This window comes from Hydra viridissima, unplaced genomic scaffold, assembly GCF_058129835.1.
Source record: "Hydra viridissima isolate aposymbiotic clone 2 unplaced genomic scaffold, HvirCarnegie_v1 scaffold_7, whole genome shotgun sequence".
NCBI lineage: Eukaryota > Metazoa > Cnidaria > Hydrozoa > Anthoathecata > Hydridae > Hydra > Hydra viridissima.
Genome location: NW_028324306.1, coordinates 12,584,158 through 12,611,371, shown reverse-complemented (window position 1 = coordinate 12,611,371; position 27,214 = coordinate 12,584,158). Strand labels below are relative to the sequence as shown.

Sequence of the window (27,214 nt, the reverse complement as noted above, 5' to 3'; positions counted from 1 at the left end):
TAGGATTAAATGTGGCCTGTTGGGCCAGGCTGTTTAACACAAAATATATTAACATTACAAGATGCTATTATATTGTTTGGTAATTGAATATTAGTATTTAAAAATGGTGTTATCAGCAAAGCAAAAAGAAGAATTGTAAGTGTTTATATATTTTATTAGTATATTTTATAAAAATTTATATTTTTCAAAGCACAATTTTTTTAAATTAGAAAATTACCCTGAATAGTCTGTTTAATATACTTAACTTAATCTAACCCTTTAATTTAAATGAAAAAATATTTAAATTAAAGTTAAAAAGGTTTAAATAATCTAGAATTTAATATTGTTGCTTGTTTTGCACCAACAGATTTAAAAGTGATCAAGGTGTTTATGATTCTGCATTGTCATTTTCCAGAATTACTGTCAATTATAGGATTTTCCTTTGTCATGGTCTGTGCAAACTCAACAAAGTCCTTCCTTTTGCTTGACAGGACTAATATCTTTCTATAAATCTTTTTTGTTTTTTTATATGTTTACCTTTTTTTCGAGGTGGTTTCTTGCTGATAGTTCTTAGATGCTAAAAGATGCTCCAGAGCATTATTTATACTTTGCTTTGGAATTGTTGATGGGATTAAGAAGCTTTTTTATTTTGTGTTTTTAAAAATGTTAAAGATATTATTTTGATTTAAAAACAAAAACTATATAAAATTTTTCTCCACAATCTTTGTGTCTTTTATCATTTAAAATATGAATTATTTCTACAAATAGTTCGCAATATACAGCAAAAATAATAAGAGACAAAGAACTAAATGAAAGTGATGTTAAACCTCATTTACTAAAGGTGGAATGTGTTTAAATATATGGATAGGCTTTTGTAGATAATTTTATAGATATCTAAATTATTTGGTTACAAAGTAAATGAATCTTAGTCATTTCAAGAAAGTTTAAAGATGCATGTTTTATTTTTGAAAATGTTACTTCTAATCATAATAGGTTGATTTATATTTGTTCGTGGTCATGATTTGCCTTGTGGCTAAAAATTAAAAGATTTTTTTATTCCTATACTCCTGTTTAGGTTATTCAAAAAATGTTCAAGCTCATATGCTGTGGAAACCCAATTCATACAAACAAAATGCACTAATCTAACTGTTAAACATAAAATTGCTCAGGAGAACACTATTCAATTTAAATTTTTAATTCTAATATTCAGCTTTATATTTTAATGGCTCTAATACAATAATGCACTATCTTTTAGATATATCAGTTAAGTTTTTTCTGAAAGAATGTAGAATGTTGAAATTAAAAAAATTTTGGCCTTAAACCCTTTTTTATAAAAAATGTTAGTTAGGTTTGTCTACATTAAGGTAGTGAAATACTTTTTAAAATTAAACATGTCTCTAATAACTTAAGAATGACTTCTCAAATGGGTGCTATTGCTGAATTTTTAACAAGAAAAGACAATTAACCTTTGATAAGATACTTAAAGAATTTAGCTTAATGCAAAAAATTAAAGTATTTCATGATATTAGAAAATTTTAGAAAGTTTTTAGTTTAGATAGAAAAAAAAAAGAAGAGAAGAGTTTACTGAGCTTAGATATGTTTTTAGATATAAAATGATTTAAAATTCACATTTCTTTACAGGATTAAAGTCAAGGATCTCATGATTAAAACTAACCCACTGCACTGGGAGAGGGATTGACATCTCAAACATAAAGCACTTGTTAACAGTGTAATTGCTATGGCTATTATGTCTGAGAACTTTTCTGTTCCAATTCCACATCATATAGAGTAACTTAAAAAGTATTGCATTTGGGGACTGAAGTCAGGAATAAATATGAATTGCTAGTTATTCTGTCAGTTGATGTCTAGCATGGGAAATCAAAAGGAAGCTGTTAAAAAACTAATGGTAAGATTTTGGTTAAAGAACAAAGTTTATGCTCTCTGCTTTCACCTGCAAATACAGAAAATTAAAAGGTGCAGACACTGAAATAGTTAATCAACCAGAATGTTGATTGTTACTATAGCATAATGGCACCATTTACAGCAGCATGGTTGATATATCTGAATATGACACCCTGAAAGCAACACTCACATAATATTTAGAATTACTTAGATTAAAAGTTCCCTCTGGAAGTTGAGGATCAAGTGTTTGTATTGAGTTGGAAAGAAAGTGCTTGTGAACTTGCATCATTACAAATGGATCTTATTAGAGCATGGGAAGTTCTATGATATTCTAGAATGTTCTAGCATTTTATTTTATGCATCAACGTTAAATTACTTTCTAGAAAATTCTATGCAGCTATATAAGTGAGTACAAGTGATTCACTTGACATAAAGTGTCAGATCAGAAATCCCATACATGATACTACATCTTATATATGTACTAACTCAGCCATTAACCTGTTCTAATGAACATAACATATGCTGAGCCCTAGGCCAAGACATTATTTCCAAATATTCTTGTCGAATTTGGTTTCAAGGTTTTTATTCTATTGACTTCCAACTCAATGATTGTCCAAGGTCTGGTCATCCAACTGAAGTTGAGTCTTAAGCAGTGTACAAACTGTTGGAGGAAAATCCAAGACTCAACAGCTGCTGTATAGCCTCCACACACCAATATTCTCACACATCAGTGCTGTACTGTCTTCATTCATTGGGAAAGGTTCTAATGTTGGGGATTAAGTTTCCCCTCAGTCTTATATAACATTACAAGGACATGCACTTGGAGATCTGCACACTCTTGCTCTCCAAAAAGCAATACTTTGGTTAGATCACTTTGGTTAGATCACTTAATCACTGGTGATCAGAAGTGGGTACTTTATGTAAACCACATAAAAGCGTCAGTGGGTTGATGCTGAAGAGTGGGCAGTACCAGAGGCCAAAGCAGGTTCTTATCAAAAGAAGATCATGTTGTCAGTGTGGTGGGATGAACACGGCATTGTGCATTCTGAGCTTCTTCCTCCCAACACCACCATAACAGCTGACTATTATTGTCAACCATTGGAAAAACTCAGGTAGAAAGTTAGTTATATGCAGCCAGAGTACTAAAAGATTTATTTCTTGTACAACAATGTGCAGCTACACATAACAAAATTGACATGTCTTAAGCTTATAGAGAGTGGATGAGAGATCTTGCCCCAATCACCTTTTCTTTACCCTGCAATTTTAGATGTCAGAGAAGAGCTATGGTGTTTGCCAACTCAAAGTTGACATTTGACAATAATGGCATTTACATTGTAGATGGGTTATGGTTATATAGAGGATTGTAATAAAAAGTTATTTCATGAAAGTGCAAAAGAACTTTCTTACCAACCTACAAATATCTAGAGAAGTCTACAAATGTTATTCTCCTAAAAGTAAGTTGTGGCTTGTTCAACATAGCATATCAAAAGAAGTAAAGATAGTAAGTTTATGTATAAAAGTAACAGAGGGAAGGAAAAAATATGATGATCCCAAAGCTGCAACTTAAATAGTTTAAAAGTTTTTTAAAAAAAAACATTATTGTAATTTATTGTCAGAATTTCCTTCAAATAACATGATAAATTGTTAAATAAAAGAGATTTTTTTAAAGTGAATTTTTGATATTTTTTCATTTATTTGCATTGGAAAAATTTATGTACCAATAAAGTTAGCAATAAAACTCATTGGAAAAATCACTGACAAATTATTAGGAATATTCCATATTCTATATAGTTTTGGAGTTTCTACAAACACTTTGAGTTTATTAGGGAATTAGTTCTACATTATACTTATTGAGCTGTGGGGATTCTTAAGAAATTTATGAAGAAAGTCTTCAGATAAAATTTAGCTTCCCACAGCATATGAGCCAGGGTTTTTCTTTATTTTTCTGTTTCAGTATAGGAGTTAAGGTTTTTTGAATAGTCCTAACTCCTTTACTGACGTTCTTGTTACAAAGAATTTAAAAAAATTTATTGTAAATAATGCATTAGTTTTTCTATTATATATGTACAAAATCAGACTGATTTTGTACATATATAATAGAAAAACTAATGCATTATTTACAATATGGAAATGATGTGGAAACTAAATGCAGACTAGTAACATCACTAATTTTTCTACATAATTTAACTGTTATTGTTGGTTTTGGTTTAAGAATGTTTTTGTCACTTTGTTCTGGTGATAAATCTGTCTTAAATCCTTTCAAATAAGCGTGATCAGTTTTCTGAAAAACCTGTTTTCAATTTAAATGGTTAGAGAACTTGGAAATTAACTTACTCTTTGTTGTTAACAGTAAACAAATATTTAATCAGTGATTTCGGTATTTTTCAAGTAATTTATTACTAGAATTATTTGTTACCAGAAGTATATTTAACTAAAAATAAGTTGTGTTGAGGAGTTTGTGTAACAAACAATATCAGTTTGTTGTCAAATATTGTCAGTGGTGAATGGGATCAGTGACAGATTGTAACATCAAAACATACAGTAAATGGACTGATATTAGCTGATCATGCTCTTAAGTTAGTCAGCTAAAGCATGTAATAAACTAAAATATATATCATCTTTCTTCAGGTGTTGATTAAGTTAAAAAATTGTAAAATAACAATGGGATTTGTCAAATATTTCAAATGATTTTTTATACAAAAAGTTTATTAACTAGATTATTTTTGAAACAATTTCCGGTCTGCAATTATCACTGTTCAACAAAAGTTCTAGAATAAACCACTTTTACAATTTTTTTACAATAAACCATTTAGTAACTGGTTTATTGTAAAACCGATTATTTAGTAACTGGTTTATCGTACACATAATGGTATTTTCTTGAACCCAAGCATTTAGGTTGTTTTTTTTTTTGTGTGTGTGGATACTCCCAGAAACAAAATAAGCTACTATAGTTTTCTGTGAGGAAAAGTTGTTTTACTCTGATGAAATTAGGGCAGCCTCTATATGAGTTGAAATTAAATTCTAACCATTTAGAGATGTAAAAAAAAAAAAAAATAATTCAGTAATGCAAGTTTAACAAAGTTTATTATAGTTGTTTAATAGTATCATTTTTTTTCTACTAGAAATAATTCAGTTGCAGATTATCTACAGCAAGCTGGATACTTGCAAACACTTGACAGATTTAAAGAAGAAGCAAATATTGTGAATTTTTTTTTATCTTTTTTTAAATTTTTCTATAAATCTTATTGTACTATTTATACTTAGTTACAAATTCTTTTTAATTTCCTAAATTTTTAATTGTATGAATTTAATTCTAATGAAACTTTGAGTATGTCTCATTAATTTCCAGCTATTGATAAGCTTACATGAAAAATGGTTAGCTGAAGTAATGAAAGGTCAAAATCTTTCATAGCTTCAGCTAACCATTTTTCATACTTTGTTTATACTAATAATTGCTATAGGTAAACTAATGGTTTCTTTAGAATGATGAAATTGAAAAGAAATATGCAAATCTCCTAGAAAAAAAATGGACTTCGGTTGTTCGATTACAAAGAAAGGTGTTTATTTAGTAACTTTTTTTGTAATTATTATTATTATTATTATTTTTTAAGATTTGATTAGATAAAAATGAGATTATCTAAACTTTAAAAAGAATAGAAAAAAAAAAAATTCTGATTGAATGTTTTGTATGTCTAGTTGTAATAGTAAAGTTTAGAATATTTTTAATTATTAGTTTAGTTAATTATTTTATTTATTTTTAGTTACTTTATTTTTTTTAAAAAAAAGAAACACCTTTATAGGTTATGGAATTAGAAGCTAGACTCTCAGAAATGGAGAAAGAGGCTGAAATAGGTATGTATCTATCTATGTATCTATGTATATATCCTTTAGAATATAATCACTGGTAAAATATTGCTACCCTTTAAAGAGAGCTGCATTTCCATTTTAGCCAGAAAAATAGTTAGAGATCTAATTACTAGAAGAATTAACGTTTTAAATTTAATTGTGACTCTTTTTTGAAATATTCTTAGTTAAGAAAAGTAACATAAAAACTGATTATATGAGGCATCCATTATTAGAATGTCTTAAGTCCATTTTTTTTCAAGAATGAGCTAAAAGTGTATTCTACATACCAGATTGCATCAGTAAATTGTTTTAAGAAAACAATTTTAAAATATTTTTTATACATAAACTAATTGTAAAGTTGATTGCAAGATAAGATTATATTTCTAAATTTGATTTTTATTTAATCAATTAGGTCCATCAAAAAAAAATCGAAGTGTAGAGGATTGGATACCTCGTGCTCCACAAAAATACACATTAAGTGGTCATCGTAGTCCTATAACAAAAGTTTTGTTTCACCCTGTATATAGGTAAACAGTAGTTAGTTATTTTCAATTGTTAAATTTTTTTTTTTTTTATAAATCTTAGAGAATTATTTGGTACTTTAATTGAGTAATTAGTAATAATATAAGCAATTTTTTTAATTGAAATTATGAAATTGAATTTTAAAAAAATATATATTTTTATTTTACATTTTAATTATGAAGTTGAATTAAAAAAAATAAATAGATTTTGACTTTTACAAGTAAAAAATTATTTTGTAAGTCCTTATAAATTTGTTAAAGGAGAAACCTTTTTTGCTATCTGTTAAGTTATTTTTTAAGTTGTTTTTTTTTAATTCTTTAGCCAATTCTCAAAATTAGCATTTTATTATCCAAGTTTGAGAATTTTACTAATTAGAATATGCTTTAAGTAACTCATGTAAGCTACAACATTTATTAAGTGCTCATATCTTTAAATGTATAGTTAATTACATATATGCATTTTATGTGTTATTCAAAATACAAAAATTTGGTTTTGTATTGATTTAAAATAATTAGATGTCTATGTGGATCTGTAATTGACCAACTGATCCAGAAATCTTATAAAAACATTTCCGAAGTTTATGTGAAAGTATGTTTAAAAAAGCCACTTATGCCTGTGGTCCAAAAGCACGATGATCTGTCTGTCTTCTAGTCTGATCTTGGATCTTACTATTTTGTAAGAAGTGTAATGAAATGGTATCAGCAAAATGACATCAATTTTGTCCTTAATCTTTATGAAAAAATGCCATCCAAAAGCTCATGTGAGTTGTCTGCACTAAATTGAGAAATTATTGTGATTAGCTTGAAGAGGTTTTCTAAAAGCATTACTGTATTTGGTATTGAACTTGCTTTAAAACAATAAAAAAAAATAATCAAAATTAATTAGATAGTCCTCAAAGTATTTCAAAAATCTTATGGATCATTATCATTCCAGACAGTCTTTATATTGAAATGTCTATTCATCAACTAATCAAAAGATGTACTGCCATGCTTGCTTGTTATTTGCTGATTGTAAATCTAAAAATTATAACAATGAACTTATCATTCTTTATCAGATATACACCTTGTACAGAAAGTTTAAATGCACTTGTTTTTTTAATGTGAATAATTCTTTTAAGAAATAACCCAATAAATTAATGAGATGTAATCTGCATTTTTGTGTTTATGTTAAAGATTTAACATAACAATTTAGAGAAGAAAAAAAATTGCAAGGATATCATAAAGGAGGTAGAGGATGATGAGAAAATTAATGGAGTAATTAAATCTTTTCAATTTTTTGAAATGAAGTTTAGAAGCACTTTGATGAGAACACTCTTAACTCTTATTAATGATAGATTTTTCTTGCAGTCTTTAGCATTTTCATCAACAGTCTGCTAGCATTAGGATACTATATTTGTATCCTTATTCTTATTTCATTTTGCATAAAAATATTTGTAGACTATGTCTACAATTTGATTCAACCATCAGCAATTTTCAACTGATAAAACTTTGTCAAAAGAACATATTTTCATGAGTAAAAGAGCTGTCTCATCAAAAAAAAGAAGGGAAAATTATTGCCATGGATAAAAAGAAGATGAGCAATCTATAAATTGGAAGACACATTATTTATGAATTAAGCATTCATACAACAATAAAGAATTACTTATCAATTGGTATTGTCAATCATAAACCTCGTATTGGATGTCCAAAAACTGTCAGCACACAATGAAAACATACTTTGCACTCTAAGCAGACGCAATCCAAATGCAGGAGTATCAGCTTTGAGTGCAGAAATCAGTAGTTCACTTGTAGACAAAACAGTTAGATGTACGACAATAAGTTTTATTATGCAAGAAAGAATGAAATTTGTTTCACATTGAAAGAAATTCTTTGTTGATGTTAACCAATTTCCAAAAATGAAAAAATGTGGTGCACAATTTTTCAGTGGAACAATGGAAAACGATTATCTTTAGCGATGAGTTGAATTCTGAAGTTATTAACAAAAAAAACAAGAGATTTGTTCGTCGCAAAAATGCAGAAAGTTTTCTAAGGCAACACATACAAAGCTACATTCAAAAAGGTAACAGCTCTGTTGGCATATGGGAATGCATATTAGGCTCAGGTATTAGCTGTCATAAAATATGTGAAGGAAGGTTGTATCAGTATGGTTATTGTGACATTTTAGAAAATTTGCTTATCCCTAGTCACAATTTATTTCAGCTTGATCAAAGCTGGTTATTTTAATAAGACAATGCCTTATGTCATATGACCTATTATTTTGTTAAAGGTATTATTCGACTCATGCCTTGGCCAGCACAGTTACCTGACTTAAACCCAATTGAGAATTATGGAGCTGAGTAGATTATCAACAAACAAAAAAGCAAAAAATTAGTCATCAAATGCTCAAAAAAGAACTGACAAAATTGTAGCTTGAAATACCAATCAAGATGATTGAAAACTTTATTGAATAATTGCCAAGACAATTACAAACATGTATCAAAAACAATTGGGGTCATATCCCATATTAACATATTTCCATTTAAAAAAACTTAGTGAGTTTAAACGTTTTTACACTTTTTTTCTCATTAACTTCTTGATTGTTTGTATTTAATGTTTCATTTCAGAAAAGATTTTGTGTTTTTTTCTTAATTAATGATAGACTTAAAAGAAAAAAAGAAAAAAAAAAAAAGATGTGGACCCTGCATCAGATTTTCTCTTCGTTCCAATCTAGACTTACCATAACTTACAAAATAACAAGTGTGTTTAAACTTTCTGTATAAGGTGTAAATTTAATAACAGAGGTAGAGAAGAATTATTAAACTTGAAACTGCTAAACAAAATCAAAATGTAATCACTCAGTATTTGGTTGCTAAATATAGCATTTCAAAAAATAAAACTTTAATAACTGGATTTAATCAGCCAGGAATGATAGATGTGATTTTGTTCTTAGCTAAACAATGTTTACCGTAGGGAGCAATCCAGTTCTGGCAGTTGTTGTAGAATAAAATACTGGAAACTTCTGTGGCTTTATCTTTATCAGTCAAATACAATTTTACTAATGACAATCATCTTGAATCATTTTTTAAAAAGAAAAACAAACTTTCAGTCATGATTTTGTATTACTAATTGTCACCAATTATTTGTATCTGAATTATTGGTGACAATTGATAATAAAGTTGCACAATTCTTTTCTTTAGTTATTGATTCTACTAATGATATATATTCAAAATTGATATGATGTCAGTTTTCTTGAAATCAGAAACTGCAATATTTTCCTGTTATCAAATTATTTACAATAAAAATACGGTGATATTATATTTACAAAAGAACTGGTTGATGTGACAAGAAATAAGTTTGTTGAAGAGTTGAAGAAGCAATCTAAATGCAGCTGTTGAAACATTTATTTGCAAAAAATGTTCTGAACAAAGTGTAGTTATTTTAACAGAAGAGAATTGTAAAAAAGAAAATGTATACCAGGGAAATTTAGTTGGGATAAAAGAGTTGACAGCATCTGCACAAATTGAAAAAACTGAAGTGTATTTTGCTGTCTTAGATACACCTATTACACATTAAACCTTTTAATGACTTTTATAGCAGTTACTTATTTTTGTTGTCTTGATCCATCATAAATATCAGAGGAAAATAATGATTCTTTCAGAAGTTCATACAAAATTTAAAGAACCAATTATATAATACTTCAAAAGACATATCCATAGCTCTCTAAAAGTTTATAACTTAAAGAGGTGCCTTTCTTGATTGAAAAACATCAGGTCTAGCAAAATTAATCATTTCTGAGTAATATTTGTAAAAGTTAAAGAAATAAATGCTTTTCCTACCTTAACATTCAATTAGATCTCCGTTTTTTTTTGTAAAAGCCTCTAGGCGTTGTAAAGACCTGGCAAATACTGATGAGGTATTCCCTTGACAAAAAGTTTCAAACTTATAATAGGTTGCTTGACAGACTTGAGTGGTCCTAGAGTTGAGTGAGTCTTTTGCAAAATCAAGTAGATTCAAATCTGTGCTGGAGGAAGGCTAAAAGTCCAAAAATTGGCAATATTGTCTTTTAAAATCTAATGGGTATTTTTGGCCCCATTGCTTGGAACCCCATGTTGTTGGAACTCATGATTCAGCCTTTTAAAAAAGCATGTGGTACCATGGCTCAAGAAGACTCTTGAGCCACAGTACTACAATCTTTTTTGTGCCATGGTACAATATGCTTTTTTAAAAAGACTGATATAAATCCATTCACTGTTTATTTCTCTTTAACACAGATTGTTGGATATTTTTATATCATTTGAAGCAACAACACTTAGGATCTTTATTGACTAAGGATGCTTTGTATGGCACAAAAGTGGGACACTGTCACCTTTCTGAACAATAAATCAAATATTTCTTCTGTTGATATCACAGTCAATTGTAAATAGCTAATCACTTGAGAAAATTTTGACCAATAATGGGCTGTAGCTCTTTAAACTATTTAGAAGCTTTTTTGATCATATTAGGAATTTTTCTAATCTAAGAGCTTTAAACCTTCTCTTGAAAGTTGACTGTTAGGCCTGGCAATATTGATCTCCTTCTCGCAGTCTTTTCCTCAACTTCAAAAAAATTTGCCAGTCTTTTAAATGGTCATTATAGACTCTTCTCAACATGTTTCTTAAGTTGTTCTATAACTTCTTGTCAACTTTTTTGTTCACAGGAATTGGCATCTGAGTCCTTTCAGCACTCACTTTTTTTAATTTGCAAACTGTACTTTCAGACAGGTAATCTGATCACTTCTCTTGTAAGTAAACTTGTGCGGATCAAATTTAACACTTCTGTTCTTTTTGCTTCCATTTTTAAACTTTTTTAATCAAAACTATTTTTTAATTTTTTATCAAAATTACATAATTAGACAAAAAACAAAATCCAAAAAAAAAAAAAAAAAACAACTTAGATTATTTCAAGTTTCTAAAAATGAGCATGCAAATTGCAATCTGTATTTCAGTGGTTTAACCACACATTTGATCCCTCTCCCAAAAGTAATTATTTGCAATTTTAATTTTAACATATTAGTTCTAAGTTATAGATAATAGTAATATAGTAGATTATTGTTGATATAGATTTTTACATGTAATATAATATAGATAGTTGTATATAATATATATAGTTATATAACAATATGGGAATAATTTAACAACTAATAAAGATAGTTAACAGTAAGGGTTAAATTATTCATGATGTTACCAAAGGTCAGTTTCACTTTAACATTGTACCACTGGATTTACCATTACACAGTTTATCAATTGATACAAAGAATTAGTAGCATCATTAGTAGCAGATTAGTTTGCATCCAAGAAATCATGTTGAAGAATTAGAAATAAACCCTCACTCACATTTACCAGCTGGTTGCCCCAAAAATATTAATAAATGTGATAATAAAAATATTAATAAATTCACAAAAATTAATAAGTTCACAAAAATATTAATAAATGTGATAATAAAAATATTAATAAATTCACAAAAATTAATAAGTTCACAAAAATATTAATAAATGTGATAATAAAAATATTAATAAATTCACAAAAATTAATAAGTTCACAAAAATATTAATAAATGTGATAATAAAAATATTAATAAATTCACAAAAATTAATAAGTTCACAAAAATATTAATAAATGTGATAATAAAAATATTAATAAATTCACAAAAATTAATAAGTTCACAAAAATATTAATAAATGTGATAATAAAAATATTAATAAATTCACAAAAATTAATAAGTTCACAAAAATATTAATAAATGTGATAATAAAAATATTAATAAATTCACAAAAATTAATAAGTTCACAAAAATATTAATAAATGTGATAATAAAAATATTAATAAATTCACAAAAATTAATAAGTTCACAAAAATATTAATAAATGTGATAATAAAAATATTAATAAATTCACAAAAATTAATAAGTTCACAAAAATATTAATAAATGTGATAATAAAAATATTAATAAATTCACAAAAATTAATAAGTTCACAAAAATATTAATAAATGTGATAATAAAAATATTAATAAATTCACAAAAATTAATAAGTTCACAAAAATATTAATAAATGTGATAATAAAAATATTAATAAATTCACAAAAATTAATAAGTTCACAAAAATATTAATAAATGTGATAATAAAAATATTAATAAATTCACAAAAATTAATAAGTTCACAAAAATATTAATAAATGTGATAATAAAAATATTAATAAATTCACAAAAATTAATAAGTTCACAAAAATATTAATAAATGTGATAATAAAAATATTAATAAATTCACAAAAATTAATAAGTTCACAAAAATATTAATAAATGTGATAATAAAAATATTAATAAATTCACAAAAATTAATAAGTTCACAAAAATATTAATAAATGTGATAATAAAAATATTAATAAATTCACAAAAATTAATAAGTTCACAAAAATATTAATAAATGTGATAATAAAAATATTAATAAATTCACAAAAATTAATAAGTTCACAAAAATATTAATAAATGTGATAATAAAAATATTAATAAATTCACAAAAATTAATAAGTTCACAAAAATATTAATAAATGTGATAATAAAAATATTAATAAATTCACAAAAATTAATAAGTTCACAAAAATATTAATAAATGTGATAATAAAAATATTAATAAATTCACAAAAATTAATAAGTTCACAAAAATATTAATAAATGTGATAATAAAAACTTTTATTCACTCCCAAAACCTAGCCTCTCAAACTTTGCTAGTACCCTATAGAAATTATGTCATTCAACAGGTCTTTTTATTTGTAAGGTTATTAAAAATTAGAAGAAATTATAAAGTAAGGTTAAAAGTTAGTAAATAAACAAAGTAACAAGTTGTGGTTTTTTTTTTTTATCATTTACTACCATGCACAATCAAATAAGGAAAAAATTTATATTACAAACAGCAGAGTCAATATTTGACACTTGTTTATAAAATAGGAATTGATTATAAAAATCAAACATAAATTCTCCAAAAAATCTTTTTTTCTTTTAGTTTAATGTTGACTTCATCTGATGATGCCACTATAAAAGTAATTTTTTAGAAAATTTATTATTTTAAAAATAATAGTTTGTGAAAACAAAATTTGTTTGATTTAGCTATTTTTCATGTTCATAGATTTTACATATAGGTATATTTCATATTTGTAGGTCTGGGATTATGAAACTGGAGATTATGAAAGAACTTTAAAAGGACACACAGATGCAGTTCAGGATCTTTCATTTGACCATCCTGGAAAATACTTAGGTTTGTTAGATGACTAGCCTGCCATATGATAATCAAATCTTCTGTTCAATTTTATATATTTTACTTTTACTTATTGGTTGTATTTTTTAAGTTTTAGTTTTTTTAAATATTTTAAATTGTATATTGAAAATACAGTGAAGGATGACGACTTTGTTGGTGCTTAAAGTTTCATACTGGCGTACCAGCAATCATCAGCCAAAATATATAATTTGTATTTTTGCTGATGATTGCTTGTACCAACAAAGTTGTCATCCTTTGCTGTATTTTCAATGTAGTTGCTCTTGCCAGTAGGCTATTGAGTACTCTTGAGTGAAGAAGTCTTCAATCATACAGACACACAGATATACAGTACTGTGAATAAGTTTTAGCCCACCATAATTTTATAATTATGGTGGGCTAAAACTTATATTATATTTTTGATTTTATCGTAAAACTATGAAGGACTTATGAAGTAAAAAAAAAATCAGGTTTATAGACACATATATTACAAACAAAAATATTTATAAATAATTTAATAAAGTATGATACAACAAGAAAAAAACAATACTTTGTATGTCTGCCTTTTGCATTGATCACAGAAGCGAATCTCCTGGGAATTGATTTATATAAATTTGTTATGAAATTTTGTGGAATATTGGCCCACTCTCTTTTTAGCATTTGGAAACATTCTTCGACATTTTTGGGGTTATATTCAGTCTTTTTTTTATCCAAATAATCCCAAACATGTTCAATAATGCTCAAATCTGGACTTTGAGGAGGCCAGTTCATAACTTCGAAAACTCCCTCCTCATACATGTCCTGTAAATGTTTTTTTGCCTTTCGGGAACAATCTTTGGGATCATTGTCTTGCTGTAGAATGAACTTATTACCAATTAGTCTCATTCCAGATGGTATAGCATGAGGTCTTAAAATTTTTAAATATTGTTCTCCTGTCAGTTTGCCATCAATTCTGATTAAATTACCTACTGCAAATGATGAAATACAACCTCAAACTAAAACAGAACCTCCCCCATTCTTGATTGTTGGATGTAGACAATCAGGGCGATAAGCCTCTCCAACCCTTCTTCTTACATACTGTCGTCTTCTGCTACCAAACAATTCAAATTTTGATTCATCTGTGTATAGTACATGGTTTAACATTTCTTGCGTCCAATTATTATGCTGTTTTACATATTTAAGTCTTTTTTCTTCATTTCCATGATGTAATAAAGGCTTTCAAACTGCAACTCACCCTCTTAACCCAGCTTTTAGCAAATGTCGTTGAATGCAAGATGAGAAAACTTTGGTCCCAGTTGCAGCTTGAATGTCTTAAACCAGTTCACTGGAGATTTTTTTCCGATTTCGCAGAGACATTTTTTTTTACAATTTTTTTGTAATTTCTCTAATGGCTGTCCTTGAATATTTTGTTTTTTGGACAATTTGTCCTTGAGAATAACCTTCTTCATGAAGAATGATAATTTTTTTACGTTCCAGTAGTGGAATTTTACCCATTTTAGCACTTTAATAGCAACAAACAATAATATAAAAAAAAAGAACTTTAACTAGAATAGGTTTTGCTCTTAGAAAAACAAACAATGGTGTTAATCACACAATATCTATGAAATATCTTTGTAAACTATCATCTAATATGAAGCCTTCACAGCAATTAATAAACCAAAATGCAAGAGCAAACTAAAAACAAACGAGCTGATACGAATTGGATTCAGATCAGCATATAATAAAAGTAAACACGTTAGATATCTAAATACAACAAACTATTTAAAAATTTGATAAATATTACTTTTGTTTGTTAAAATAGTTTTTAGTATTGTTTGAAATAAGACATTGGTTTGTATAAAAAATATTTAGAAGCTATTATTCAAAATATGTTAAAAAAACATAAGTTTTAATAGGTGGGGTAAAAGTTATTTACATTACTGTGTGTGTGTGTGTGTGTGTGTGTGTGTGTGTGTGTGTGCGTGTGTGTGTGTGTGTGTGTGTGTGTGTGTGTGTGTGTGTGTGTGTGTGTGTGTGTGTGTGTGTACATATTGATAAATTTGTGTGTGTGTACATATTGATAAATTTGGTAATGGTCCTAAAAATTGTTTGAATGTTAATTGTTTTCTTTTCAGCATCATGTTCTGCTGACATGAGTATCAAAATCTGGGATTTCCAAATGTATGAATGTATAAAAACACTGCATGGTATAGCTTTTATTTCTCTATAACTTGCAAATGTCCCTCAGATTTTTCTTTCTCTTTAATGGTGAAATTTACTTATAAATTATTTATGCATTTATAAGTATATTTAATCTTAGATCTTATTTATAGGACATGATCATAATATTTCATCAGTGTCATTTATGTCATCAGGCGATTACATAGTGTCTGGGTCTCGTGATAAAACAATCAAAATGTGGGAGGTGGCGACAGGGTTTGTTTCATAATTTATGTTTAACTTATGCTGGCTAGTGTTCAAAAAAAGAGCTTCGTTAAAAAAATCTTTGATCGATGAAAAAATCTAATCTTTTTAGTTATTGTGTGAAAACATTTTCTGGTCATCGTGAATGGGTACGTTGTGTAAAAGTTAGTCAGGATGGTAGGTTTTTTGTATATTTCAACTACAACAGTAGCCATAGTCAACCATAGCCTACTTTATACATGGCCGGATATGTTGCATAAATAGGTCAAAAATTAGAAGGCCAGTTTTTTTATTATTTTAAGTTTGTGTGTTTTAAAACTTAAAAAAGTTTTGATAGTAAAACTTAACTTTTCCTAAGTTTTTTTCCTAAGTTTCCTAAGTTTAAAGTTTATTATGTTTTTCTTATTTAAAACATTTTAGGTTAATTCATCTGTGTTTTGAAATTTTGGCAAAAAGTTGTTGCTTACCATCCCTTATAACAGCTACATTTTATTTTTGAATTGAATACTACCCACCATAATTTAGTTTTTAAAAATTTTGATGCTGAGTATTCATTAGGAAATTAATTTTGAATTTCAGCTGAAGTTGTTTCATGGTATATGTTAAATTCCAAGTTGACATCTTGTTTATTGTTACCTGGATTTAGAGTCTTTTCCCCTAATTTATATGCCTTTCTTAAGTTTGCTGAAAGAGTTTTGTTTTTTCATGTACTCTAAAACAAACCCCAAGAGATATCCCCTGCAGACCCTTTCAAATTAAAACCATAATAAGTGAGCTGAAATAGTGCTAAGCAAATTTATTCTATTCTTTAGTGCTAAGCAAATTTATTCTTAAGTTTTTAAGCTAATGTATACTATTATACATCAGATAAATTTTTTGAGATGAAACAAAAATGGATGGGAATGTATTTGCAGCAAAGATTGCTGCAAATACATTTCATCAAAAAGAATAACACAATGATTGCTTATTTTGTCCTCATTTAACAATAACTTTAACGATTTTATTAAATCAATTCCACCTGATATTAATAGTGGCATGAAATATCTAGTTTAGATGAAAAAAACCAATTTCACTTAAGAGGAAGCAGCGCAGCATATTGTCGAAAAACAGCATCACAATCCAAGACTAATCTAAAAGAAATGTTAATCTAAGAAAAAATAGCTTCTTTAATAGTGGAACAATTTCCTTTTGGAACAATTTCCTTTGATGCCAAAGGAAATTGTTCCAAAAGATGCGAATAAGACTGAGATGATGAATACATTGGCATTAGTGCAAAATGTAACACTTTTGAAAAATATGGAGGATGACCTTTAGATTTGAAAAAGATTAGTTTTGAAAGTTCATTGATAAATAATAGGAATCCCCTTAAACAAGGTTTGCATATAAGACACTAAATTTATTAAAAATAGATAAATTTGTGAGCTTAAAATTGTTGATAATTCTAAACCAATGTGGAAGTGAAAAGTGGACAACTTTTGTAATGTAGTTTTACATGCAAACTGTTATAAACACTTATTGTTTCAATAAAAGGAGTGGAGTCTACAGAATACAAACAATAACATAAAACAAAGCTTTTATATCTTTGAAAACTTAATTCATTTGCAGAGTTAGATTCATGAAGCATATCAATGTTTTTTAATTTATCCATATCTTGAAATGAATTAATCTCATCTGGGGTGGTAAAATTTCCCTTAGTTGGTGTTTTACAAAAATTAGAAACTTTAGGCATTATAGAAAATGGAATGCAAACTTCTTTAGAATAAATGGATGGAACAGGTTTTAGCATGAGTTAAAACCTGTTCCATCCATTTTTATTTAACTCATTAACACAAATTAAACTTCTTTAGAATAAATGGATGGAACAGATTTTAACATGAGTTAAAACCTGTTCCATCCATTTATTTAACTCATTAACACAAATTAAACTTCTTTAGAATAAATTGATGGAACAGGTTTTAACATGAGTTAAAACCTGTTCCATCCATTTTTATTTAACTTTATTTAACACAAATTAAACTTTACAAATTTAATCCAAGTTCAACGGCGTTTAATCCCTAACAAAGAATTAAAACACTGAAAATTACCCTTTTACTTTTTGGCCTATTTATTTAACATATCTGGCTGTGTATAAAGAAGGCAATGGTCTTTACTTCAACAATTTACTATAATTAAACCTAGTTTTAAAAGTTTTAGATTTGATTAATTATTCAATTTAGTTTTAATTTTTTTTTATGTTAAAATGCTTGATTTAAGCTATAGGTGTGTTTCAGTTATAAAATTTCTATGTTTGTGTATATATATATATGTGATTTCAGTTGTAATATTTATATGCTGCAGCTAACATAAAAAAGGAAATTTTTTATATATTAATTTCTTTGATAAAACATAATTTCTGAACATTTAATGCATCAAAACCTAATTTGAGCACTTTTTTTAATGTGGCATTAAAATTGAATTTTTTTTTTCTTTAAAATATATCTTTTTTTTATTTTTTTTATTTAGGATTACTTATAGCTAGTTGCTCTAATGACCAGGTAATTAAATTTTGCTTTGAAAAACATAAGTTTTAAAATGAGATTTTTGTTTTGTAATATTAAATTTTATTTTAAACTAACCATCAATTGAAAGTATAAATTTTTAATGCTTAAGTTTACATAGTCTTATTGGCTATTGCATTCTATGCTGAAAATACATTGTTATCCTTTTGTGTAGTTATTGTGCATATGCAAAATAAAAACTACCAATAAAGATTTATCTGTTGCAAATGATGGTATTTTTATCATTAAGTGATAATACAAGTAAATTAATTAGCAGTTAATTGAAAGTATAAGTTTTGTGTTTCTTTAAATAATCATGCTGTTTTCTATCGAAAACCTAAATTAAAAATTAGCTATAAGGGCAGTATTTTTGAAATTTTTGTATATTTTTCAAACCAAGTTTAATCCTTTAAGCCAAAATATTAGCCACTATCAGCGTTAACTAGTTAAAGTACAAAAATTGACTGTTACATGTAGAGAAAATTGACTTACAAAGAGATCAAGAAAAAACATTCTAGCAATGTGAATTTTGATAATCTGATTAGCAATCTAAATTGTAAAAACAATTTGGTTTTGCTAAATTGCTTTTTAAGAAATCAGATTCATTTGGGACACTATTGTATGTTATGATTGAGCCAAGTTTAAACTCAAGAGTTCTAAAAAATGTAAAAGATTATGGTGCAGACTTTCAGACCGATTATAACAATAAGCATAAATGATTAGCATACAAAATGCTGTAAAGCACAGTGGGCTTTTGCCTATGGAATGGAGTTGTTTCTCATCTTAGGAAAGGGAAATTAGTCGATAGATTCTAAAATGACTGGTATTAATTATATCAATATTTCTGATGAAAATCTATTATAGTATTGCTAAAGTCAGTTTGGGATAATACATCTTTTAACAAAATAGCAACCCCAAGCATAATTAAATTTAGAAGTTTGCTTGGCCTCAACAATCACCAAGTTTAAGCCCCATCAAGCACCTGAGGTCTGGATACTGAATAGCAAAATACCAAAAACAGCAAAAATTTGAATACTTTCTGGAATGAATTGCAGCACTCATAGGATCTGATTCCTACTGAAAATGCTAAAATATATTTGTGAAGTAATTCAAAATAAAGAAAGAACTACAAATTATTATCTGCTTTATGTAATACCTTTCAATTGACTGCTAGTGTATATAATAATATTTGATAAAGTATTTTCTTTTTTCTTTTTTTCTTTTTTTCTTTTTTACCTGCTTCCTAATATTATACCTACTTTAAATTAATCTAAATATACTGCTGAAAATGTAACATGTGGTAGATTTTAGTTGCTTTTTCTTATCTCTAAATCTCTAATCTTCTTATAACTAAATTGTCAAGCTAGTTTAAAGAAGAAAAAAAGTTTAAATTTTTTCTCTTTTTATTAGTTAGTTTAAGCAGAATATAGTAATTTTTTTTGTTTATGTAAATACATATAATAATTTTTAAAGTCAACCAAGAACCACTATAGATAGTTTTAATGGTATTTTCTTTAATTTAAAATGAAAAAAACTACTAATAAGCTACTGGTAATGTTGCAGACAAAAAATTATTTTGAATAAATTAGTTATTGTAAAAAAAAAAAAAAAAAAAAAAAAAAAAAATGATTCTTTCAGAAAAAAGATGTTAACTATTTATAAAGAACAAGGGCCATAATCCTTGTTCTTTATAAATAGTTAAAATCATAAGAATTCATTTTTTATTTTAACTTTATTTTTTATTTGATTTTAAAGAGTGTTTTTTTGTTGTTGTTTTTTTCAATTTAGTTATTATTTGAATTTAAAATGGAAAAAAAATTATTTAAAAGAAACACCAAAAGTTCTTTTTGTTTCGATACTTTAAATTACTTTTTACAAAAGAAAGCAATTTCTTGTTCGTGCTTTTAAATAGCATTTTGATAGAAGTTACAAATTTTAAAGTGATAGTTTTGGTTCTTTTATTCTAGACTGTACGTGTTTGGGTGGTAGCAACTGGTGAGTGCAAGCTTGAATTAGCAGACCATGATCATGTAGTAGAAACAGTTGCTTGGGCACCACAAAAAAGTGCTCAAAGTATTAATGAAGCAACAGGAAATGATGTATGTCTTTTTTGTGTGTGACTTTTATAGCAAATAAATTTATAAAAAAAAAAAAAGAAAATTAAATGAAAACAATGCTTATTTACTGCTGAATAATATCTCTATAATCCTAAAACTATACTTTAAGGGTAATACTTTAAGATGTATGTACTAATTTTTGCATGGATTATTTGACATTTTTTGTTTAGAAAAATAACTTTCTTTCTGGCCCATTTTTGGCCTCAGGTTCACGTGATAAAAAGTTAAAAGTCTGGGATGCAAATTCTGGTGTATGTCTCTTTACTCTGGTGAGATAAATGAATTGTTTAAATTTTATGATGCCTTTGATATTGCATTATACCTGTTATAATATGTATGCCTTGTTTATGAAAGTCTTTTGTTTTGAAGTACAAACTGTTTTTATATTAAGGATTTTATTTCAGGAAGGTCATGATAACTGGATACGTGAAGTAATGTTTCATCCCGGTGGAAAATTTTTACTCAGTTGCTCAGATGACAAAACTCTTCGAACTTGGGATATCAAGAATCAACGTTGCATTAAAACATTAGTAGCTCACGATCATTTCTGTACAACTTTCGGTAAAAGCCTTATCAATATATTTTTAAGTATATTTTTTTACACTCACAGCTGTAGGTTATTTTTTTAACACAAACCATCAAGTAGGTGTGACCAACTTTTTTTAACCACTTTTTGCTCTTTAAAGTCGCAACATGATTGGCTTGTATTACCGCATTGACGGTATCCTTAATCAGACTCTGTAGAAGGAGGCTGTTGATTAGGTCCTTTAACTTATCTACTGCCCAAAAAAAAAAAACAAATACAAATCGAATGTATCTACCATCAAGTTAATGATCCGAAAAAGTGAAAATTCCAAAATTATTTTTAGTTTTAAAAAAAAAAGGTTTTGGTGTAACCATTTTAACCCGGTCAAATTACGTTTAGGGGCATTTAAATTGGCAACTTAAGGGAACAAAAACTAAAGTTAAGAAAACGTAGAACGAGATTTTAAATTTTAAATTTAGAACCTTTGTTAAGGATGTTGGTTCCAAATCGTGACGTTATCAGGTTGTTTTTGATGCAAAAAGCTACCCATCGAAAAAGTATAGGAATTCAAATGATTTTACGATTATATAATGGCGCCCAATCATCTTTTGTCATTTTAATGATCAATGCTGATTCCGTTAAATGTTTGATGAATTTGTAAAATATGCAATATATTTAAAAAATTAACAGTTTTACAAATAACTGCTTGTCATACAATTATTCTTTTTTTTTTTTTTTTTTTTTTTTTTTTTTTAATAATGATTCTATATATATATATTTTTTCTTCTATTTTATATAAGTATTATAATTATTTCTTTAAAATTTCGAAGCAAAAAGTGATTTAAAAAAGTTCACATTTTTTTGACATCTTATATTTAGATGTTTTCGCGTTAATATAAAAGTAGCTTTAAAACTTTTTTTTTTTCTTCAGATTTCCACAACTCAGCACCAATTGCTGTTACGGGAAGTGTCGATTTAACAGCAAAAGTATGGGATTGCCGGTGACATACAGATATAGACTTAATTAGTGGTAATCTGCTAACAATAACATTGTAGATTTTCCTACATTTATGCACACGAAACGATATGCGATATTTGCTTATTTAATCAATTATTTTCAAATTCCTGGCATTCCTTTCAATTTTTTAACAAGTAATGTTTTAAATTTCGCATTCCTTTTATCTTTCAAAAAAAAAAAAAAAAATTCTGAGTTTTTTTTTTTTCTTTTCTTCTTCAAATGAAAATGGTGAACTCAAGCAAGTTTAAGTCTTTGAAATAATGCAAATTAGTTGTAAAAGTTCTTGAAGATGTTCTTCTATCTTTGAAAGTGTTAGTAAGTTTGTTCCATTATGAAACCTTGCAACCTTTAATATATACTCATTAAATTCTTGAAGTTTTTCTTCTCAACGACTTCGGTTATTTATTAATATTGATCTTCAAGGATTGTTAAAATAAGAGCCTTCAATCGGATTTTTATTTCGTGTTGCTTATATTGCATGAAATTTAATGTGCTTCTTTGTTAAATATGTCTACGAGGTAAAAATTATTTTTTATATAGTTCGAAATACAACGTATTGGCCCTGGTGATTTCTTTTATTTTTGCATCTTTTATCTTAAATTATCTTAAATGTGTTATGTTCTTAACATATCGAAGACTAAGTTGACACCTCGTAAGTTACAAAAATTTATTTTTTAAAGAATAAAAAATCAGGTTTTAGTTATTCTTTAGTTAAAATGCCGCTTACAAGTAAAAATATCAAAGCTTACAAGTTTAAATATCAAACCATTGATATTTAAATTCTTTAGAAAAAATTCACTTAAATCTATCTTCACTTGTAAATCAAATTGTTAAGACAAGATGAGAATCTTCATTTTAACGATTAAACGATAAACTACGCCATATCATATGGGAAAATGGGAGAAAAATGTCGAAAACTATTTACTGCAATGGCGCAAGTTTATCTGTTTAATGTTCATAAAAAATTTTTATTTAATATTCTAGTTAATGGTAGTGAACGGGAACTTTCGGCTTCGGTTAAAATTTTTTTTAACATACCTAGTTAATGGTAGTGAACGGGAACTTTCGGCTTCGGTTAAAATTTTTTTTAACATACCTAGTTAATGGTAGTGAACGGGAACTTTCGGCTTCGGTTAAAATTTTGATTTCGGTCGATCGCTTTGGTTGTACTAAATAAATATTTGATTTTTAATGCGCTTCTGCTCATGAAGTTATTCCAGGAAATATTCTGTTTACAATCAGTAAAAAAGTATCTTTGCATGCGAATGCGGGATTCACTTAAAAATATCTGTTTAAAGGACAAACTGCTCGTTAAATTATAGTTAAGTTTCACCGTTCAACTTCTCGGGAAAATAGTTATTAGAATCTCGTTACATTTTAACATTTAATTTTGTTATTTAGATGTTAAAAAAGTTCTAACAGATTTTCCAAGGAAAAGGAAACAAGAACTAGTTGAACAGGGAAAATTATGTTAAGATGTTCATAGTTAAAATACATAGTTAAAATACTACATGATGATAATAACTAAAAAACAAACAATTTATATGAAGGATGAATTTTAGTTATGCGCTTATTTGTAATTAATAATATCTAAAGAAGACGTAGTTAATAGTGCAACAAAGTATTTTAGTTATGCGATTATATGCAATCAATAATATCTAAAGAAGACGTAGTTGATTGTTTAACAAAGTATCAAGGCCGATAATCAAATAAACAAACGTATTATTACACATAATAAATTTAAAATCCATAATACTCAAAATAAACAGAAAAAGTTCTAAAAATATTTCCGAAAGGTTACACGACCGAAGAAATATCTAGTTGATGAAAAACTACCATATTTCATATCGTTATAATCTTTAAGTATCAGATGCGCCTCGTTCGTAGAACACCATAACATACCTGTCTTTGTGCGTGCGTGCGTGTGTGTGTGTGTGTATGTGTGTGTATGTGTGTGTGTGTGTGTGTGTGTGTGTGTGTGTGTGTGTGTGTGTGTGTGTGTTATATAATGGTGTAATACAGACAGAAAGTTAACACTTCTTAAATGTAAATTCTATACTGTGAATTAATGCAGAGTTCTAAAGGTAAATTTGAAATTGCCATTACATTAAATAAAAATTTGTGTGATTTTGTTCTTAAATATTGTGCTGAAGGTATATGTTACTTTTTCAATAATTTACTTACAATTTGATTTAAAGTCTTTAAAACTTCAATTTTTCATCCTGTTTCTCAAAATGAAGGGCACGTTTTTCTATTTGATAAAATAACTATAAAAGTTGTCACCGTTGTAGCAAATGCAATAGTTCACCTAAAAAATATGTTTTTATATACAGCCAACGCCAAAAAAAACCGACCAATTTTTTTCTCTTCGCAAAAAAAGCTGACTTTTTAAGCGTTTTCGAAGCATTTCACCGAAGTTTAAATCCTTATCTTCGATTTTTGAATATTTTTATTGTTTATTTTAGTTTCATTTATTCTATTTATATATTAAACATAAATTTTATAGAGATATCGAATGTAAAATTGGATATGAGAAAAGTACTAGTACTGATTTTCTAAAGAAGTATATGCGACAACCCGGAGCGACAACCCGGAGCGACAACCCGGAGCGACAACCCGGAGCGACAACCCGGAGCAACAACCCATCGATCTAGATTTAGAAAGATTAACTATTTATTCAACATGAAATTTCAAATACATTTTGTTTATTAGATAATATTTAATGAATAAGTATGTCAGGACCGCATTTTGAAGTTTTACGAACGTTAATAAGAGCCCGACTCATTTGACCTGTAAAAATTTAAAAATGTATTCTATTCAGTACACTTTTTATTCAGGTAATAAAATGTGTGACGTTTTTTCGCCTGAATAAAATTGTTTACATAAACTTTTCTTTTTATATTTGCCCATAAAAACCTTCAATGGGCTGCATCTGCGGAACATTTGGTGGATTTTAATGTTTGGGAACAAATGGTATTTCTAATTTTCTCAATTTTTTCAAACAAACAGCCAAATAATATGCCGAGGCTAAAATCAAAAATAAAAAATCAGACCGGAACAGAACTTTGTCTCCCGAGTGATATTTTTAATATATTTTTTAACATAAGGAATATATTGCGTTCAATAAGTGTCATTCGTAATACCTAAACCCGACTTAAAAATTTTGGTTTAGACATCCATTTTCACTGATACAGAGCCACATTAGAACTTTTTCTGGGAATTTTTATTGGGCAATATACCGCGTTTCAATTGTTGTTGATGATGATTAACAATAATATTTATCTTGAATTTGTCATTTGTTGACTTTGTCCAAAGTAAAACTCATCGTCGATGCTTATTTTAAAGTTCTCCTTTGCTTTCAAATTATTAACAACTAATTTTCGATATCTAATATGTTGGGTTTTGGACATTTTTTACGAGAAAACAACAGTTTATTTTTTTTATAATAATATACTTCAACATTTGCACCACTGTTTTTATTTGATATTCATTTTTAATACTTAATAGAACACAATTATCTCATCCCTGAAATTCGCTTCCAAATTACAATGATAGTGTCAGATGAGAAAATCTGCCTTTTGCTACTGACTTCTGTGAAGCAACTGAATCTACATGAAAATATCTGATAAGCTTTTTTTCTTCTCTTCATCTCCTGTAAAAGACTATCAACAATAAAAAAAAAAAAAAAAAGGTTTGTGTTTTATTGTTCTCTGGTTGACAAAACTGCATCTGTTCCACTGACTTTACCTTCATCAAAAAACCATGAACTTTTTTTATCGCTCTAGTTTTTCTATAAAATCACAAGTTTTTTTCCCCTGTTTTTCAAAAGAAACTTTAAGATTTTAAACATTTTAAAGCTTATATGCTTCATTACAAGGTTTTTGGAGTGCCTTGCTCCAAGAACCTGATAACGAAATGTAAATGGCTTTAAAACATTTAACAGCATTCCGTAATTTACATAGTGGCGCTGTCTCCATTCGATTGAGTGACCGAATAAATGAAAATACCTGGCATACTAATTTTGTTTTTTTGAAGGGTACTCTCCAATTGTTGATAAAATTACCGCATAAGATTAATTAGATTGAAAAACCTTTTTATAAAGGAAGTTGTTAAACCAAACGATGCTTTCAAATTCAATTTAAAAGCCGCGCGCTTTGTTTGGTCCAACAACTTTATTCGTATCGTGTAATTAAAATTGCCGTATATTATTAGTTATATAAAAAAACCTTTTAAAGAAAATCATGGTTATCCAAAATTCATTTCGTTGACATACATAGTCACATGATTTTTTAAAACATTTTCTGTTAAAAATTTTAAATAAATGATGATTGATGAAAAATGATGTGAAATGGGCTTTAAAAAATCTTTTTTTTTGTTTTGTTATTTCATAAATTATAGGTAAATTATTTCTTTTCGTAATGCCAAATTCTGAGATACGCAAATAAATTTAGTCTTTTTCTGTTTGACTTAAATAATAATGGATTTTTAAAAAGTTTTTCGTCTTTCTCACCAGGTTCACTATCATTACCTGAATAATAGGACAGTGTTACAACTTCTGTAGCATCACATATTTTCCTTTTTTTTTTTTTTTTTTTTTTAATTATTCTAGCTGGATCGTATGAAAAAGATGCAGCTAGAGTAGATATTTACAAAGAAATCACAGCTGAATATATTTAACCATGTTTTAGCTTGTGCCAGTCTGTTATAGCACATGGCATCAAATATGTCTGAATTTGTCTCTATTTAGAGGTTATATACCAGTAGTTATGAAATTATTTTTGATTGGATAGCTAATTTAATAGTAAGCCCCTCCCTCCGCCTTCAAGCTCAGCAATTTAATAAATAGTAATCTGTGCCAAGATTTTAAATCAACCATAAAACCTTTTAACGTCCGAAACTGATCTGTCAAGTAACTGTGTTTTGTTTAAGGTGAGTAACTAGTACGTAACTTTACAATATGGATAAAATTTTCTATTCCAAGCTTTTCATTTAGGTTGTTGGATTAAATGGTGTGGCCAGCGATATTGCTTCAGAGATAATTTTTTGTTTCGTTGTCGAAAGCCGAAAAGGCATCAATGCCAACAACCTTTTTTTCATGCTG

General features: G+C 27.5%; 1 protein-coding gene across 1 annotated transcript; it reads left to right on the top strand.

The window, feature by feature from the left end:
• On the top strand, positions 1-22,682 carry LOC145184031 (lissencephaly-1 homolog). The gene is made up of 15 exons (XM_090093830.1): positions 1-135; positions 5,004-5,082; positions 5,364-5,438; positions 5,682-5,733; positions 6,140-6,254; positions 13,264-13,300; positions 13,419-13,515; positions 15,627-15,698; positions 15,825-15,927; positions 16,028-16,092; positions 18,418-18,449; positions 20,420-20,551; positions 20,740-20,838; positions 20,974-21,130; positions 22,027-22,682. Exons 1-15 carry the CDS (start codon positions 104-106, stop codon positions 22,098-22,100), a joined length of 1,221 nt encoding a protein of 406 aa, XP_089949956.1. The 5' UTR covers positions 1-103; the 3' UTR covers positions 22,101-22,682.
• The last annotated feature ends 4,532 nt before the right edge of the window (positions 22,683-27,214 follow it).

What these genes read in the sequence shown, in the direction of transcription:
- LOC145184031 (XM_090093830.1), top strand. Translation starts at nt 104, where the DNA reads ATGGTGTTATCAGCAAAGCAAAAAGAAGAATT. An exon ending in CCATCCTGGAAAATACTTAG is followed by an intron (nt 13,516 to 15,626) that starts GTTTGTTAGATG and finishes TTTTCTTTTCAG; the next exon opens with CATCATGTTCTGCTGACATG. An exon ending in GTGTATGTCTCTTTACTCTG is followed by an intron (nt 20,839 to 20,973) that starts GTGAGATAAATG and finishes ATTTTATTTCAG; the next exon opens with GAAGGTCATGATAACTGGAT.